Source organism: Leptonychotes weddellii, chromosome 1, assembly GCF_054177405.1.
Source record: "Leptonychotes weddellii isolate Sample4059 chromosome 1, ASM5417740v2, whole genome shotgun sequence".
NCBI classification, from domain to species: Eukaryota; Metazoa; Chordata; class Mammalia; order Carnivora; family Phocidae; genus Leptonychotes; species Leptonychotes weddellii.
Window position 1 is genome coordinate 111,497,252 of NC_138369.1, and position 20,078 is coordinate 111,517,329.

The following is a 20,078-nucleotide window of genomic DNA, read 5'->3' on the forward strand; positions in this document are numbered from 1 at the left end:
AAGATTTTATTTTTTTATTTATTTGACAGAGAGAGAGAGAGACAGCTAGAGAGGGAACACAAGCAGGGGGAGTGGGAAAGGGAGAAGCAGGCTTCCCGCTGAGCAGGGAGCCCGGTGCGGGGCTCGATCCCAGGACCCTGGGATCATGACCTGAGCCGAAGGCAGACGCTTAACGACTGAGCCACCCAGGAGCCCCCATTGTGTTTTTAAATATTTTATTTATTTATTTATTTGATAGAGAGAGACAGTGAGAGAGGGAACACAAGCAGGGGGAGTGGGAGAGGAGAAGCAGGCCTCCTGCCTAACAGGGAGCCCGATGCGGGGCTCGATCCCAGGACCCTGGGACCAGGACCTGAGCCAAAGGCAGACGCCTAACGACTGAGCCACCCAGGCGCCCCTCAACTTCCTATCTTTATACATATTTGCTGCTTACAAAAAAGGATAAGCTGGTCAGCAGCTGAATCTTTTTAATGGCACCTGCGCAACTGACAGGGTGTCAGGGAAGGTGCCACATTTGTAGGAGATACGCCCGTCCCTGGTTTTGCAATGAGTAAAAACATAATGTGCTGACTAAGAGACCTGAGCCACCTCGTGATGACATGGTACCTTATTCAGACCTGTGATTGGTTTTAGTAGGTAATTATTTTCGAAAGATTGCCAGACTGTTTTTGAACTCTGTCTGACATTTAAGGCCAGAAAACTTCACTTCTGGTCGTCAAAGGCTTATGGCAGAAGAAAAAGTATGACTGGGTAGGTTATTTCTTAAATATATGTTGCTTTCCAGTTACTTTACCGCTTTTAGGACTTAGAAAGGATCAAGCTGCGGGGCGCCTGGGTGGCTCAGTTGGTTAGGCGCCTGCCTTCGGCTCAGGTCATGATTCTGGACTCCCAGGATCGAGTCCCGCATCGGGCTCCCTGCTCAGCAGGGAGTCTGCTTCTCCCTCTGACCCTCCCCCCTCTCATGCTCTCTCTCTCATTCTCTCTCTCAAATAAATAAATAAAATCTTTAAAAAAAAAAAAAAAGAAAGGATCAAGCTGCTGAATCAACTTTGAACAAGCTCTGAAATATTATTTTTAAAAATTAACAGTGATGAAATCATTAGCATATGAAAGAAGTAGATTGTTGGAATATTATTATATTATTATTATTATTTCTAGCAGTTTTCTGGGATTATTTCTCACATAACATATTGCTAAGGCACTGTGCTTCCAACACTTTAAGCACACTGAACACCTTATATTTAGGAAATGGGAAATGAGAAGCATTCTAAACATTAATGAATTTCTTTTCATATATTCTTTCTGAAACAATGATACACGTATTAAGTGGTTCACCACCCTTTCTCCATGTACTGTTGTAAGTGCTGATCTATGGGAGATACATGTCATATATATTGTGAATATATATGTATATATTAAAAAATTACCTTCAGATGAAAAAATTATAAAATATGTCACCAAACTTATAGGGCAACACAAATATGATTTTACAACACTGGCAGGCAAGAATGTCCTTGGTATTCATAACTCAAAATGCTTTTGTTTCTGTCTTTCAATAGCTCATCACTATATTTGATGTATATTTCATACCCTTAAAAATATTAGATTTCTTGTTTTTCAGAGTAAATGACCAACATTTCACTAGCATTTTCCAATAGACCTATTTTCTAATTTTATCTGCTTTTATACCTCTCATCTCAGAGAGAAAAACATTCAAGTAATTCAGTTTACTTTCATATATACCCAAATATTGCTTAAAGTTCCTCATGCTGTTAGATTGATACTTTTGTATAGTATTGTATACATTTTTGGGTTTGTAGAGCGGAAGTTGTAGAAACATGGACTTATAATCCCTTCACATTCAAATATTAACTGTTTGTATTTTCACGGAGAATTATTTTTCTTGCCCAATCTTTTCTACGTTTTTCCCCCCCGAAACCATGCATACAATGAAGAGCATAAAGGACACTCATCTGAAATGTATAGATGACTAAATGTTTCATGTTTATAGCAGTGTGATAATTAGGTTTAGATATAGAACATTTCCAGCATCCCCCAAATTTTCAACCCCATTTTTGCATCTTACACGTCTAGAAACTGCCTGATTACTCGACCATAGTCTCCATGGTGGCATATTGCTTGACTTGTGTCACTACTGTAGCTTTAGCATAGAGCTAGAAGATAAGAGTTACTCAACAAATTTATTTATTTATTTATTTGAGAGAGAGAGAGAGAGAGAAACAGCATGAGAGGGGAGAGGGTCAGAGGGAGAAACAGGCTTCCCGCTGAGCCAGGAGCCCTGTGCGGGACTTGATCCCAGGACTTCAGGATCATGACCTGAGTCAAAGGCAGTTGCTTAACCAACTGAGACATCCAGGCGCCCTCAACAATTTTTTTTTTTTATGAGAAAGAAAAACTCTGTTATATAATACTGAAATGAAAAATTAGTTAACTACTGCAGAATAAAATTATGCATTTTCTCAAGGATCTCCGACTTCATTTCTTTTCAGAAGAACAAAATGCCCAGACACTAGACCAATTACTACTGCTTGTCATACCACAAAACAGAATCTTTTCTCAGTTCAGAAATTTTATATTGGGTCAGGAAGGCAGAGAGATATCTGAGTGGACAGTTAGGTGGAGTCATGTTGAGGAGTTCAGCCCAGAGTTAAGTGAGCGTGTGGAGAGTGAGAAGAATTTGACCAGCACTCACAATCCAAAAGTTTCCTAGATTCCCTCTACTATCTCAACTCCTACCACTTTGCAATTGGTCTTAGTGATTCTGCCTCCTGCATAAGTTCTAAATGCTTTTGCTTTTCTCCATCTCCACTGTTTCTGCCCTGGTCAAAGCCAGCATTAATCCTCACCTGCAAAACTGCAACTGCCTCCTGAATGGTCTCACTGCTTTGTCTCTTACAACTTCCAATCCATGCTGATATATTATAAATGAACTTTTAAACCTCCAAATCTGGTCATGCTACACTCGTCTATATAAAACTTATAGTGCTATTGTTGTTCTTTAAAATTTGCATACATGGGGGCACCTGGGTGGCTCAGTCAGTTAAGCATCTGACTCTTGATTTTGGCTCAGGTCATGGTCTCAGCGTCCTGAGATCGGCATCGGGGGGTCAGGCTCCACACTAGGTGTGGAGCCTGCTTAAGATTCTCTCTCTCTCTCTCCCTCTGCCATGCACATGTACTCTCTCTCTCTAAAAAAAAAAAAAAAAAAAAAGAATTGCATACATGATAGCTCTATATGTTTCCAATAGACTTCTTCCACACTCAGAGTGTTTTGAGATCTATTTTGATTGCTTAAGGGGATATGTTAAAGTACAGAGTATGGATTGAAAGGGCTTAACCAAATCAAATTCATGATATTAGTTCCCTCTGGAGAGGCAGGGAGAGAGGGGGCAATAGAGTTGGAGATGGTTAGGAAGACTTCTGAGATGTACAAATATGGATAAGACTATTATGTACATTATCCTCTGGAGGAACAGAGAGACCTAATTGATTAAATTGCTCTGAAAATAAAGGCAAGATCTTTTTCAGGCCCTAAGATCTTATTCATGATTCTGTGACCTTCTCTTATATCGTTCCAGTCATGCTTGACCTCTTCTGCTTTCTCAAATACACCATATTCTTTCTTAATTCTTAATTCTGGTTTCTCTTGCTTAGAAGGTTTGGGGAGGATAGGGAATATGGGTCCTATCTTGTAGTGTTAATGGTAGTGAAAATAGTTTCAGTCACTTGGGAGGACAATGTACCAGTAAGTATGAAAATTAAAAATTCCCATTTTCTCTCACCCCAAATCTATTTCTCCACAGCAGCCTTACAGAAATCCTCACACATTTACTAGTGGATGTATGAACAAGGATATTCACGAATGTTTTGACTGTAATAGCAAAATTGAGAATTGACCAAATAAATTATAGAATATTAGAATTATGAAATACTATGCAGTACCCAAAGAGAATAAAACAGATCTCTGCAAACTCACATGAAAAATAATCTTTAAGGCAACTTTGTTGTGTGAAAAGAAATACCACATTTATATGTGTATTGCAATATTATTTGATTAAAGGAAAATTCTTTTTAAATTTTGTATATATGAAAGGAATATAAAGTTTAAGATATATGGGATGGTGGTATGGGGGCCTGAAAGTGGGGCATGATCAGATGATCTTTAGCTTTATTTGCAATGTTCCTGTTTTTGTAATAAAATTGCATTAATGTATTTTATTTAGATAATTAAAAAATAATAAAGTCCCTACCACCCACAAAAGAGAAATATAGATTATTATATTATGATCTTTTCATTTTTAATATTCTGATTTTATATTTTTTGGTCTTTGAATCATACCTTGAGAACGACCCAATCTAAATTAGACTATTTTCTACTAATTAACCCGCAAATTTTAGAATAACTATAAAAGTTATTTATTCTTTGAGTTATATGTGTGTGTATACATACATGTGTATATACGTGTGTGTGTGTGTGTGGTAACATTTATATGTGTGTTAATTTGGGAACTTGAAAGCAATGAAGACTTTTTAAAAGCTTCTATGGTTTTATTTTGAAATATACTCTAATTGAAAGTATTCAGTACAAAACTTAGACATTTCTATCTCACCATTAAAGAGAATCTTCAGTATTTTTGTTCTAATTCCTATTCGTATTATTAACTAAATTGTTTGTAATTCTTGTTTGTCTTCTAGCTGACATCAGTATGAGTCTCACAGATGTTATCATCCTACTTATATTTTATTTATATCTTTGTTATCCCGAGTAGCCTCAATGAATAATTGTAATTTTTTCTCTACACATTATTTTTCCCCTTTGAGATTTCCCCATCTCAATATTACATACATTGCTAAACATATAAGATTAGCTTAGAGGTGGATTCATGAAAATTTGCTGTAACTATATTTAAAAGGTCTACACATTTTCTGTCAATAATTAAAGCAGAAATCTGGAATGCTACATCTTTATATTATGATATGGAGCTAGTGTGACATTAGTTAATTTTTTAGAATGTCTTATTACTTATGGAGAACTATTGAATTTTAATATCAGTCTAGGTTGTATAGATACATAATATGTGATCTTATAAATCTAGCATGTTATTGATATTTTATTAAAATGTGAAATAATTTTGAAATTTCAGATAGTACAAATAAATCCTGAATGCATGCAGAAAGTAGTTGATGTCTTCTTTTGTATTGAAAAATGAACTTGACTTGAACATAACATTCTAAAAATAGCCATCTTGCTTTCATATGATTTATATTTTCTTTGAAACAACCTTGTAAGTGCATTGCTCTTTTTCTTCATTTTATACCAAAGGTACTATGAGAAAGTAGGCATAGAATATCCTATTATCTGTTTGATTTGTGTATCTCAGTACACTCCACAAATTGGGCAGGAAGTAGAAATGTTTATATTTTTTTCTCTATGGGAACCTCAAAAGAATGAAAAGAAGTGATAGCAGGACAATATACACTATCAGAAGGAACAACTAGAGACTGCATTTTTTTCAGTTTTATTGGACAGTATATGGATAGTATTTGTCACTGGAATAATGTGGCTCATTTATATTGTACCTATTCTTCTGTGGAGCTCAAAGCACTTTATGGGTACTCTCATTAATCCTAAAGCCTGAGCTAGGTATTTGGCAGCTTTTGTCCTCACTTTATGGCCTGGGAGACAGCAGTTTAAAGGATGTCATTGTGCAAGCATTTGCAAAGTGTTCAGAAAACAACCAGTGGGGTTAACTGTAATGTGAACTGGTGAGGAGGACTTTTTACTTTATTTATGTTTTATTTATTTATTTTATATACTGTTATTTATAAAGTAGTAGTTGTCCAATGAAGCCAAGCACCATATATAATTATTTAAAATATTCTGACTCCTCTTTACCTCCAGGACAGTTTTCCTGCTGAATGTGTCATTAATAGGACTTTGATTCTTCCACATATCCAGGATTGAAACCTTACTTGCTGCTTCTGTCACCTCATTGCCTCTACTCTGTTCAGTGGGTTGCCAAGTGTTGACAATTCTACTTTTCCAAGTTTTTTACATGAATCTTTACCTTTCTTCTTCTAGAGACATCCTCGTTTGTGCAGGTGTTAGTTCTTCTTGAGAAATTGCTATAGCTTCTGACACTTGTGTGTTAGACCCTTAATTCCAGAGTCTAAAAGAAGCCAACTGAGCCCACATCTGTTGCTTACTAGCAATGTGATTTTAAGCATCTCGAAGTTTCTGAGCTTTAGAGTCATTTCAGTGAAAAAGAAATCACAATAACTAAGTTGAAAAATTGTATCATCGTGTATAAAGTGTGGAAATGGAATGAGATGCTATATGCTGAAAACAAGCTCTGTGTCTGGCAAAAAAGGGGATCAATTTTTGTTGTTTTCATTGTATCCCCTTTTCCTGGTATGTTCTTTTCTGCAGATCACTCTCAGATCAATATTTCTTTTTTTTTTTAAGATTTTATTTATTTATTTGACAGAGAGAGACCAGCGAGAGAGGGAACACAAGCAGGGGGAGGGGTAGAGGGAGAAGCAGGCTCCCCGCAGAGCAGGGAGCCCGATGCGGGGCATGACCCCAGGACCCTGGGATCATGACCTGAGCCGAAGGCAGACGCTTAACGACTGAGCCACCCAGGCGCCCCAGATCAATATTTCTTAAATCCATTTTCAAGGTACCAATTCTCTGCTCAAAACCCTATCAAAATCCCTAGAGTTTCCCTAATATTCCCCACGCTTCTTCGTCCACTACCTCAACAAGGACGCTATAATTTTAGCCTTAATCTACAACGCATACTGTTACTTCCAGTTAAGCTTGGCCACTTGCCATTCCTTTTCCACACCTATTTTTTTCCTACCACAGCCCATTTAATCATGCTGATTCTTTTGCCTAGGATTATCTCCCTTATGCCATTTTCTTTATAGTTTGAAACTTACATATTGTATTAAAAATCAGGTCAAAGCCAGGATCATTGGACACCAGATGTTGCTAAAGAGAACAGTTCTAGTAATTGTCTTTCAGTGCTCTCACTACTACTTCTATTTCCTTATAAGGAGTCAAGGAGATTGGCTTCATGGGCCGAACTCTGGCATATTGACCAGGAACCAGTCACAGGACCCTGCTTTTCCACTCACCCGTTAGCAGTGTGTTTTTTGCTTCCACTGAATTCATCACTGTCTTTTTCAGGTACCGGTCTCTCCCTGATTTCTGGTATACCTATTTTCTTCAGGCCTGCTGAAGCCTTCTTCATTTCACTTACCCCAATAAAGACCTTGGGTTTTCTGGCTACTCTGAAACTCTTCCAATCACAGAGGAGTTCCAGTCATGAAGCCAGACATTTTGGATCATCTGTCCCCTCCCAGATCTGCTGGGATCTCTGTTCCAATCCCAACCCAACTGCCACAAAAATGCAATGAAATAGAGTTGCCGACAGGGATCTGTTCTTGCTCTGGAATAACTTCTGGACTTTTTCCTTTTCCAGTTATTTAAGATCCCACTCATTTTCTACCTCTTCTAAGCAACATTCATGACGTTGACTCAGAATGACCTGAAAGGCACTTGATATGTAGTGCAGGGTGTAATATGACACCATTGGTTTTAGGAAGATTAAATGAAGAAGCTAGAAAGAAAATTGAGGCCAAAGTGAATAATTTTGAATTTTGTTCAAGCTCCATTATCATAAAAAAGCTTTTAAAAGATGACTGTGCCCAGTGCTATTTGAAGTCCTACACACAAGAACGAACAAAGACACCATTGCTGTCCTTACAGAACACCTGAGCTTATTAACTGGACCATTAGTACTATACAATGCTAAGCATAGCCATGGCTCTCGCTGTGTCATTGCAGCTTGTGCTATGACTTCAAAGAAGACTTATTATTTAATGAAATAACCTTTCAGTACAAGAAAAATATTACCTTAGTAAGAAAATAGGCAAAGCATTATTTTAGTATTTTTTTAATGTTAATTTTTGTCTCATTTCATAAAATACCTTCAGGAAATGTACACACAGAACCAATTGCTAAATTACATTCACCAAATTATAGGGCTTTTTAGTAAGAAAATTCCTACATATATAAATTCAGAAGAAGAATTAATAATAGAATATTTCTTTTTTTAAGATTTTACTTATTTATTTGAAAGATAGATAAAGAGAAAGAGAGAGAGTAGGGGGAAGGAGCAGAGGGAGAGGGACAAGCAGGCTCTGCACCGAGCACAGAGCCCCACTCGAGGCTCAATCCCAGGACCCTGAGATCATGACCTGAGCTGAAATCAAGAGTCGGAGGCTTAACCGACTGAGCCACCCAGGTGCCCCAATAATAGAATTTTTGACTAGAGTTCTATGTAGAGGTAATTTTTGATGACCAATCTGTGGCTTATTGACAGCGGGGATTTTTTTTTTCCATGGTGTATGTTTAAAATCTCTACTTTTTCCTTCCAGGTTTATCTTCTCCTATTATATGTCATCACTTCAGTAAGATAATAGAGTGATATTTTTCAAGTCATAATTCTGTGTGTTATTATTCATAAAAATAATTTTAATTATACTGTGAGAAAAATGATAAGCCAGGAGGGGAATTAATGGAAATCTTTCATATTACCCATTCCACATATGAGGGACTTTTCTGTTATTATAGTGGGATATTCACCTCAAAGTTAGATGTAACCTTCTAAATACAAAGAGCCTCTTTCAACATTAAGATGAGAAATATTTCTATTAAATTCCTGTCAGGATTATAAAGTACTCTATGGCCATTTGAAACACATTTTGGAGAGGGAACTATCAGCTTATTTAAATGATTGCTCAAGGACAAGTTTAGAATCGAAAACTTAGAAACGGAAGTCCTTAGACATTGTATATATGATAAATACAAGACTGCAAAAGACGTGAAAAACTTTCCCAGAGTCACTTCCCATTTAGAGGCAGAGTAAGGACCAGATATTGGTCTTTGGACTCAAGGCCAGAGTCCCTTTCTTGTGTCAGTGTTTCCATGTCAAAAATAGAAGATTCACAAGAAACCAAGAAGATCTGGAAACACTGCATATGTGATAGCTCATTTAATCTAACATCCATATCAGGATAGCGAGGGTTAATTATTTTCTACTTTTATTATCAGAAACATCTAAAAAACTACGTAAACCCAGACATAAAGCGTTGGTTTTCTGCCTGCTCATCTAATCAGCCTCATAAAATAATGTGTTCTCATTACAATCTGGTATGAAGAATTTTATTGTAAATTCATGGTTGCATACTTTCACAACAACCAAAAAACAAACAAAAACCCATCCACACAGTTTATTTGCTATCTTTTGAAAAATGCAAACTACACTTTTTCTAAAATGAGAAACTTTGCAAATCATTCTGATGTTCATACCCTTCAAGTTTGAGATGGGAGGCTTCTCAGGGGAATGCCTCTGAAGAGGATTGCTTTGCTTGTATTACATGTGATGTGCAGATGGCCAATTATTCCAGTTATGAATCTAGACTACTCTCCTTGAAGTAAAGAACAAACTAGATATTTTATCTGTCTCTTAGTTTGCTTCTCTTCTCATATAGTTTATGGTTTATTTCCAAATGTTCATGTTCTTGGAATGCTTTAGGGAATAAAATAGTCTTAGAGTAGACAAATGGTAAATACAAAAAAAATAGAAGTATTTAGACTTAGGGAAATCATTTCTCATATAAACAGTTATTCCTCTGAAATAGAATTAAGAAAATATTTGTCAACATCTGAATATGACCACTGCCATTGTTCATCTAAATTTTTACTTAAAAATGACAAATTTATAAATACAAATTCAGTGGGATAAAACCCTATGCCAAAGGAAGTCTGGTTTCTTGAGTAGAAAGGATCAGACTACAAAAATGCTTTGGAGAGCATGTTGTTAATGATGGCCACCATCTACCTGAAACATATGAATGGACTTGGAAGTAATTTATCAGTGTGTTGTAAAGTCACAAAAAACCATGTAAGGTATTTATAAAAATATATTCTCATAATTCTCTAAATAATAATAAATTCAATTTTACAGGACACACCAGATTTCAACTAACAAATTAATTAAATATTATGCTTATGTCCTGTACACTGGCCAAAATGAAGTACATCACCTCATTTAACTGCATATTAATCAAAACTTTTTAGTACAATAGTAAAAACTCTTCCTTAATTGAATGTTTGTTGCGTAGCCACAAATATGCAGATGATCCAAGCATATTTGTTTGAGTTGAGAAAATGATGGTAATTTATATTTTAATGTCCTTTGTTCCAAATAATTTCACTTTACCAATACAAATCTTGAATTTCTATATCTAAACAGTAAAGAAAAATGTCTTTAGTAATGGGAAAAGTTGTCTAGCTCCTTCATATTCATTATCAATACTTTTGATAAGCTAACTGGAAAAAGAGAGTCCAAATTAAATTAACAAATACTAATATAAATATTAACAATATTAACAGATTTTTCTTGTATACTATTTTTTTAAGTAAAATTGTACTCTACATAAGCTGTATGCTCTTTTAATTTCAGATTATACAGACACTTTGCTTTATAAATGAGTGTGTTACTTCCTATTCCCTTTGTGACTTTTTACAACACATGAGTTAAGCATGAAAATATTGTAATAATTACTATGGAATATGGCAAGATGCTTAGCTTAAGAGAGGACCAATAAAATGAGGAGATGAGACCATCTGTGTCTTCAGTTTTAGGATTTTGTGATTGCAAATTTTATATCATGAGTCATGGGTTTTAGGTTTATGATTAGACAGAACAAAGTTATTCACTTGAACATTGGTCTGATCATTCATCCAAATGATGCTGCTTTTTACTGTGTAGTGGGCTAAGCCATGGGAATATAGCAGTGAATCAGTCCCCAAGAAGCTTACACTCTGGTCAGTGAGCAGAAAATAAAAAGGAAATTAGAAAAAAGCAGTGTTTACTAAATGTCGAAACAAGGATTTATATGGGGGCATATGCAAGAACTAAGCTTCCCAGAGTAAGTGACATATAAGAGCTGGGTACCTGGCATTGGCCAGCTTTTTTTTTTTTTTAGTGCGGGAGCTGGGGGAGGGGAGTGGGAGGAGGGGAGAGAGAGAATATTAAGCAGGCTCCAAGCCCAGTGCAGAGCCTGATTTGGGGCTTGATCTCACAACCCTGAGATCATGACCGGAGCCAAAATCAAGAATCAGGCTCTTAACCTTCTGCGCCACCCAGGTGCCCCAACATCGGCCAGTTTTTAGACCTACAATTTATATTAGTTTGAGGGCAGGCAGGAAATATGATGTAAATTAAAGAAATAATAATTCATTTTAGTTACGAAAATAATCATCAATAAAAACATCCTTTATGGCAAAAATAAATGTGTGTATGTGTGTGTGTGTGTGTGTGTATATACACACACAGAGACACAGAGAACACAGATGAGCTCCAAGAAGACTGCATAGCACAAAGCATTTTTAAGTGTTAATGATTTCATTTTTAATAATAACCTGAACAACACAGTACTGAATTTGACTAGCTTGAGGGAGGATGGTGCTATTCATAACCAGCAGGTTATGAAATGCTGAAATTATAAAGGATCAGCTGTATCTACAAGGACATCAAAATGACTAGCCAATTTAGCGCACTGGTCATTTCTGGAAAATAACTGTAAATTTAGTGAGCTAAAATAAAAATGAAAAAAACATTTGCGCCAGTTATTTAATGGTCTGATTTCTGTCAAAGTGGCAGTTCTCTGGAGAAAGTCAAATCAGGTATTCTGGGATAACATCACTGATAGCAACTTGTTCATTTGCTATTTGTGTCTTTTTATAAAAGTGCAGCACAAAATGTCTTTTTAAAAATCTCTGCTTTTTAAGCTCTCTGATTGCTTGGTTCGCTGGCAAGTGGGAAGTATTTACATTTTAGGTTTGTCAGTCTTCTACTATAATGAATTATAATACTTGAAAACCAAGGGAAAAACAAAGTCAAATCGGTTAGCTATTGTAATATTTATTCATGGCTGAAATAAAGTGTTGTAAATGTAATTCTGATCTCAAGTCACCAAATTTATCTTTGGGGAAAGGACCAAAACAAAAAGAAGTGTTCTGAGTCCAATTTCAACTTGTTATTTAGCGATAGCATATGAGCGGCCTTGTTTCCCATTTTGAAAGAGCCTCAGAAAAACTGTTGATTTTGGGTTTATTGATACAGTTAAAGGCTGTGTCATCTTTAATTTGGGGGAAGGTGAGCAAACACAGGCTATTATTTTTTATCTTCTTCATCCTGCTTTTTATATCTTCTTTGCTGTGAAAATTATGTAAATTGTGCTGTGGAAAAATATACAATGATTTAGGCCAGTGCTTATCTAACGTGCGTGTGAATCACCTGGGGATCTCGTTAAACTACCGATTCAGATTCAGAAGGTCTGGGGTGGAGTTTCAGATTCTGCATTGCTAATGAGTTCCTAAATTATGCCCCTGCTGCTTGTCCAAGGACTACACACATTGAATAAAAAGAGTCTATAAGATCTATGCTTATATCATGTAGCAGGATCTTAGGTTTACACACACAGACGCTGAGGGTTGAGTTACAGTCCTCAGCTTGGAAACTGTACTATCCCTCCAATGGCAGCACATTATCATCACTAATCCATACAAGGCTCCTCTTGCTTTATTTACCAGCATTATTATTATTATTATTATTATTTTACCTTATTTTACGTCTTGGTGCATTAATCTGATGATCCCAGTGTCTAAGATTTCTGGTTTCTGAAGGCTTATTTATTTATTTATTTATTTTAATATTCTTTGGGTAATCAGTGCTTGCTATATACACTTCTTCAGTTGAGTTTAAAAGAATTCCATCTTGCCATACAAAAAGAGTAGCTGGCAGATAGCAGAGTGTTCATGTTTTCTGTATACACCTAACCAGATAGGATTGAAGTGGGCATCAACAACTTGAAAAAGCATAATGCAAAGCCTGCTAAATATGTACAATTAGAAAACCTTTTTCACTTATTTTTGACCTCATTTCTTCTGAGTTTCATCCACTGTGGTTCAGGCTGTCAGCCTCTAAGGTAATGCACTTTTTATTTCACGAAGTCAGAATAATGAAGGCCATTCAGTGTCACCTTGGTTATTCAGGTATAGTAGATGGGATGACAACACTGGCATAGTGAAATTGTCTATACATTACATTTCACAGAGTCAGTGATAAAGTCAGACTTGGAACTCTATGTCCTTTTTCCTCTTTCTACTACATGCATGTGGCCTTGTGTCAGGGATTGGATTATTGATGGCCTGGATTGATTTGGATCTTTATCTGGATTGCAAGGAGTGCATAAGGTGGAGAGAGAACTACCTATCTAGTAAAAAAAAAAGTTAGTGTCAGTCTTTACTGAGCATAAACAATGAACCGGGCATGATATCTATGCTATAATCTAAAAGTTGGAGTCCTGGGGCTGGGTGGCTCAATCGGTTAAGCGTCTCCCTTTGATTCAGGTCATGATCCTGGGGTCCTGGGATCCAGCCCCACATCTGGCTCCCTGCTCAGGGAGGGAGCCTCTGCCCCTCCCCCTCTGCCCCTCCCCCCTCCTGTGCTCTCCCTCTCCCTCTCTCTCTCAAACTAATTAAATCTTTAAAAAAATAAAAATAAAAGCTGGAGTGCTAGGAGGTAATGTCAACATCTTTTCTGTATGGTGCCCTTTCCATCAGGCACACAATCTGCCTGATTTTCAACACGTACCTTATAGTTCATAGATGTGTTTTAAAATATGAATGAATAAAAATGGTATATTATTTGGTTTTATCCAAAGCCTCTTAATAATGTAAGAAAATAAAATTCTCAGCTCTTCAATAAACAAGTAAAAAAAATAACATTTGTCCATAATTTAATCTTAGTATACTATAAAGTCCTGCTTTTACTATCTGCTCTCAGAAGTGAACTGTTTGTCAAACTTCCATTAAGCTGAAGGTGAAAAATTAATGAACCACTTCAGATATTTCAAAACTAATGCAAGTCTATTATTCATGCAGGAAAAAAAAAAATCAAAGACTTAAATACGTTCAATTAGGGTTTAGGGTTCACTCATATTTAACTCTTAAATATATTGCTTCATATGCCTGATAGAGCACTATAGAGAAAAAGGAAATGCAGGTATTGATTTTTTTCATTAACAGATAAATACATATCAGATTATTTTATTTATAGAGATAGTCTTTTTAAAAATTTTTTTATTGTTATGTTAATCACCATACATTACATCATTAGTTTTTGATGTAGTGTTCCATGATAGCGGGAGGGGAAGAATGAGGGGGGGGGAATAGTCTTTTTTTTACACGTAAAAGGTAAGTTTACAGCAAGGTTAACCAGTGAGTTGATGGGGATAGATGGGTTTTGAAAGTCTATGTAATATGTCTGCTGTGGGAGGCAGTTAGCTGGAGAAAAAGCACAAATGTATAGCAAGCATAGGATTAATAAAATTATAATTTATTCTTTAGTTGTACCCTTGTTCCATCTTCAAGGCATTCAGAAAACCAGTGAGATAGTGGCATTGAAACTATTTTTCAAAGAATTGCTGATCCTGTTGTGTTCCTGGCCTTGTGTTAGGCATTGTGTGTTATGCAGTAATGAAGAAGACTTCAAGGAATTTAAGAGTTTAAAGAGGAGAAACAAAGTGATAAGTATGAAATGTAATGATAATGTTAATTAGAAATGACAAAGACTACAATGAAGTGCAGAAATATCACATAGAGAGATGAGGGCAACAGAGAAAGCTTCTTGTAGAAAGTGACTTTTGAGTTGGGTTTTAGAGAAAGTGTAACGTTCAGATAGTGTGATGCGTGAGAATAGCCAGTAAAGCGCAAGGAACGGCTGCAGCAACAACCTGGAGGACGTACAGCGCAGAATACGTGGGTGGACAGCTTAACGGTTAGCATAAAATGTATGGAGACGAACGATCGGAAATATCGTTCAAAATATAAGGTCTGAGATTGTGAAGAGCCTTGAATGGCAAACCAAAGAGTTCGGCATTCGATCTGGGGAGGGGTGAGATCATGTAGCATTTTAAAAAGTTTCATTTTGCGTTGGTAATGTGTCAGCACCTAACGTCCATGAAAAGACCAAAATAACAGATCGCACATTTCTCATAAATACTGTTTCACTGTCCCACGTACACTAGAAATCCTGAAGGTAATGGCCGACGGAGAAAATCCATTCTGGGGAACCAGAGTAAGAGGGCTATATCGGGGCTTCCCAGCGGATGTGCTGAGGGGCACCATCTATGCCTTGAGATATTAACCGCTATGGCCCCGGGTGCGACCTAGAGCGCAGAGACGCAGGGCTGGTCACCTGAGGCTGACAGCAGCTTCCTTCAGGTGTGAACATTCCCTTCAGGTTGTCTCAGTGCACAGAATGGCTTCGTGTGCTGTATGAGCCCTGCAGGGCCTGGCTCATGGCCATGCAGTATGCGCAGTGGCACTGGCCCCCACTCAGAAGGGCCCACACTTGATTTAATGCTCTGCTGTTACCGTCTTGAGATTCTTCATGCTTTTTGAACAGGGAGTCCCACATTGTCATTTTGCTCTGGGCTCTGCAAATTATACGGCCACTCTTGGTCCTATGACATGAAAATTGCTAGGAAGCAATGAACTACCCTGTGGTCAAAGTGCACCGTCATATATCCATATAAAAGGGGTTCCCAGATTATGTAACCAGCACTGTTTACATCACAAACCTGATCCTGAGCTTGAATCTTTATTATTTTTTCTTCAAAGTTAGGACTGCTATGGCTGCCATAGGCCTAAGCTAAATATCATTTTTTTTTTTTTTTTTTTTTTTAGCCTTGTGGTTTTCAAGATGATAAATTAAGGAAACACTTCTGTAACATATTTTCTCATTTATAATCTGCCTCCTGGAGCCTGGATACCAGTATGGTTGAGCTCTGCACCCCCTGCAGTCCTATCAAATTAAATTCTGAGAAAACCTTTGGCAATCATTTTCCCTAATAAAAGTTCTGAAAAATAAAGCTCTGTGTTCACAGACATTTTGGCTGCTAGAGAGAGTCATTCCATTGTGTATTTCCTCTCTGAGTCAGTATAAATATATCAACTGAAAACATATTTTTTAGTTCTTAAGCACAATTTAGTTTATTCTCTCCATCCTCTTTACTCTGAGTACTTGTGGATTTTTCTTTTACTTCTGTCACATAGTTTTCTCTCCTTATTTTTATTTTTCTCAAAGTTACAGATAAATATATTAAAATAATTCTACAAAGTTAGTTTACAAAAATCTCATCTTCTCCCCTCCTTCCTTATGTTTTCTCTTTCCTTTCTCACCCAAAGCAAACACTCAGTTTCTTTCAGTAGTTTTAGTTGTTCCCTACATTTTATATTTACCTTTCTGTCTCTCAAAACATATTTATCAGTGAATTCATTTTTTCAGTTTTATTCATTACCAGTATGGAAGATAAAGATTTAGTTTGCTTTCACAAGTCTCCATAGGCCATCACCCCTGACTTTTGCCCTTTTCTTTTTTTTTTTTCCAAGAGTATCATTTTGTGTGTGTGTTAGTCATTATTTATATAATTTTGACTATGTAAATATTATTACATTGTATGATGATTACATTTCTTTCTTGAACAACTTTTTGCTCCCTCTGAAGCTAAAGGTTGTCTGATGGTTAGATTTCTTATTTTTCTATGTATCTGGAAGCTCTTCACATGCTAACTCTCTGAGTTCTACTGTAAATATTCTCTCAATACATTAGCACACATCTGGTTTTTCAATTCTCCTTTGTCTTCCTGGAGACCTCCTTCCCTGAGCCTCCTGACCCCCTTACTCTTCTCCTCATAAGCTCTGATGCACGTGTGCCTTCTAGGATTGTCCTTGGCTGAGGGTGCCTACTTAAAAATGGCAAAATTGAGTTGATTTGAAATTCTGTATAAGGATGGGGTTTATTGACTGATGGACTTTAACATAGGATGTCTCTGGTGAGGTGTTTTATTGGTGGACTTTCAGATTTTCAGTATTTTTATATAGTCTCCATTGACCTGGTTATTTACTACAAGTGAACTTCCTATTGCCCTACCTGGAAGGAAGGATTCTGGGCACCAAGACAGTAAAACATTTGAGAAGTCTCTGCAATTATAAGACCATCCCATTTTAAATATGAGATACTGCCCCCCTTCACTGTGTCTGGTGTCTTCCTCCCTGTTCAGCATCCCCTTTCACTTTTCTGAGGGAGTGGGGGGAGGAATAGGCACTCTTTTGATTGAAGGCATGAATGACCACTTCAGGAGGAGAGATACCTTCACAATTAGAATTTCATCAAATTCTCCTGTTTCCCCCCTCCTTTACTCATATGGTTTTTTTAAAAGGTTTTATTTATTTATTTGAGACAGAGAGAGAGAGAGAGATCATGAGCAGGGGGTAGTGGGAGAGGGAGAAGCAGACTCCCCACTGAGCAGGGAGCCCAATGTGGGACTTGATCCCAGGACCCTGGGATCATGACCTAAGCTGAAGGCAGCCACTTGACCGACTGAGCCACCCAGGTGCCCTCCTTTACCCATGTTTTAATAGGTAGGCGCTGTGGCAATTCCTAGGCCTTTCTGGGTTCTGTGGTACAAACTGCATTGCTTCTCAGCTTACCCTCTGCTGGCTTAGGTTTTGGTCTCCTTGGGTCTGTTACATCAGTTGACACTTACGCATCTGCTTTCTAGCTTTTTAAATCTTATTGCTAGTGTCCCTTCTCTTTGGTCAGCCCCTGTGGATTTATGCTTTTTTATTCCTTTATCGTCATTTCAGTGGAGTTCTATGGGAGAATGGAGGTAGATGCATGTGTATAATCTGCCATTATTAACTAGGATACATAATAGTATTTGGACTGAAGTACCTCAAATCATCTTTAATAAGTAGAGTATAACTAAGGTATAAACAAATGAACTAAGATAAACATATGGTTCATATTTTAAATACTCATTACAAAAAATGTCTCTTCAAGTGTTTTTAATTTCTGTTTGCTAAGGATTCTGTTCCCTTCTCTTTTTGATCCAGATGGAAGCTTTAGGCAAAACCGATCAAACCTCACGTCTCTGCTAGTTCAGCCCATCTCGGCATCTCTCGCTGAGAAACTGATCTCTTCACCAAACAGCAGAACCAAAAACGGTGTCTGTAGCCCTCTAGAACTTCCAGATAATGGTAAAGTATTTCATGTCTTTCTGTGTATTGTGTAGTTTTTGTAAGGACCATGATCATTTGTAATCTCTTAAATTGACATGTTTTGAATTATTCCTTAAAAAAAAAAAAAGTGTATTTTTTGATGAGGTAAGCATTTATTTCTCTCCTGTGGCTCTTTAAGGGACGTTTCTGGAAAGTAATTTTGATAAAGACTGAGAGTTGATCAAACTGAGAGATCAAAAAAAAGAGGGGGGAAGAAAAAGCATTTTAAACTGCAACAAAGAAAAGCAGCTTTACAAATAAAGCATTTTGTACATTCACGAAAATCTGCTTAACATAGCTTCCTCGTTTCAGCTTCAGCAGTCTTGTGGGCTGCCAAGATTCAGTGAATAGCAGTCAGCTATCTGGGGTATGAAGTCTTTTAGTAGAAAGCATTAAAGCCTAATTCCTGCGATTGACTTAAAAAATCCCTGTGTCTTTACGCATCATCGCCTGAGAGATGCTTCTTACACCTCAGTGCAGTTTGTTAGGCCTTGTTGGAACACACTGTATAAAACTGAAGTAGTTAAGCTACCTGTGGTGGGGTGCGAGCCACGGGCTGCATATTATTTCTGCCTCCAGCCTCAGCATTAGAATTCTAAAGAAGAGACTCTCTTTACATATTGTTAAATTTGTATCTAGTCGTTGTAAAATTCAACGTGAGGACTCTGTTTCTGTGTCCAGACCTGGAGGCTCAACGACCCATGTTTTATCTCATCTGCTTTTCTCTTGACAACAAAAGCATTAAAAAAAAAAAAATGTTTTGAAGACACCTAAAAAGAAACCCCAAACCTGAATACATACAGGATTGCCCTCTGTTAGAGACACGCATACACTTTTCAAAGCCCTATCATTTGAGTGCCTCCTAAACTGATTATTGATTGAGCAGGTAGGAAATATAGAAAACACTGGTAAGTCTAGGTCCTCAAAGCAGGAAGGAAGAAGTCTTTGAGGATCTTTTTGTTTTGTTTTGTTTTGTTTTTTCATTTTTTATTGTCTTTTATTCTGAGCCCTACAAATTGATTGTGGGCTCTATTTGTTAAAATATGTAAAAACAGTATGATAATACTTTAGTTCTAAGGAAAACACTGTTAAAAAAGCAACAGGATAGGTCTGCTTTTGTAAGGAATTATGCCATATCAAGTTTTCCTCATGGATATAGTAGCTATTACTGTTTTTAGAAAAATTTGTAGATGTAGATATTTCATGTTATAATGAAATAAGGGGTACTCCTTTCATCATCTTTTTAAGTACATTTAGATTTACCAAATAGTGATGGAGCAGTCTGAGTGAGTTGTGAGTTGTTAAATTTAAACTAGTCTTAAATGTAGGGTAACAAGCTTCTACCCACAGTGTTTTGGATAATAATACTTATGATACAGCCACGATAATTAATTAACTTTTATGTTTTCTCATAAACACATGAACACATTATTTGCTCATTGTGATATATATCAGGCTGGGACATGGAAAGGATACAGAATGAAGTGCTATATTTTGGGGCAATAAGAGCAATGCTTATAGTTTATAGAATAAAAAATTAATTTGAAGCATATTACAATTATATCTGATTGTGGAATTTTCTTTGACTTGAGCCTCAGTATAGGAAAATCTTCACAGAGAAGTTAGGCAGGAGTACATTAAAAATGCATGTACAGGGGCGCCTGGGTGGCTCAGTCGTTAAGCGTCTGCCTTCGGCTCAGGTCATGATCCCAGGGTCCTGGGATCGAGCCCCGCATCGGGCTCCCTGCTCCGCGGGAAGCCTGCTTCTCCCTCTCCCACTCCCCCTGCTTGTGTTCCCTCTCTCGCTGTGTCTCTCTCTGTCAAATAAATAAATAAAATCTTTAAAAAAAAA

General features: G+C 37.0%; 1 protein-coding gene across 1 annotated transcript in view; it reads left to right on the forward strand.

Annotated features, from left to right (window-relative positions):
- NAALADL2 (N-acetylated alpha-linked acidic dipeptidase like 2) overlaps nt 1-20,078 on the forward strand; it is a 1,010,672-nt gene that overhangs the window by 814,271 nt on the left and 176,323 nt on the right. The window contains exon 8 of the mRNA XM_081813090.1: nt 18,062-18,205. Within this exon, the coding sequence (XP_081669216.1) occupies nt 18,062-18,205 (144 nt within the window). The remainder of the gene's footprint in view (nt 1-18,061; nt 18,206-20,078) is intronic.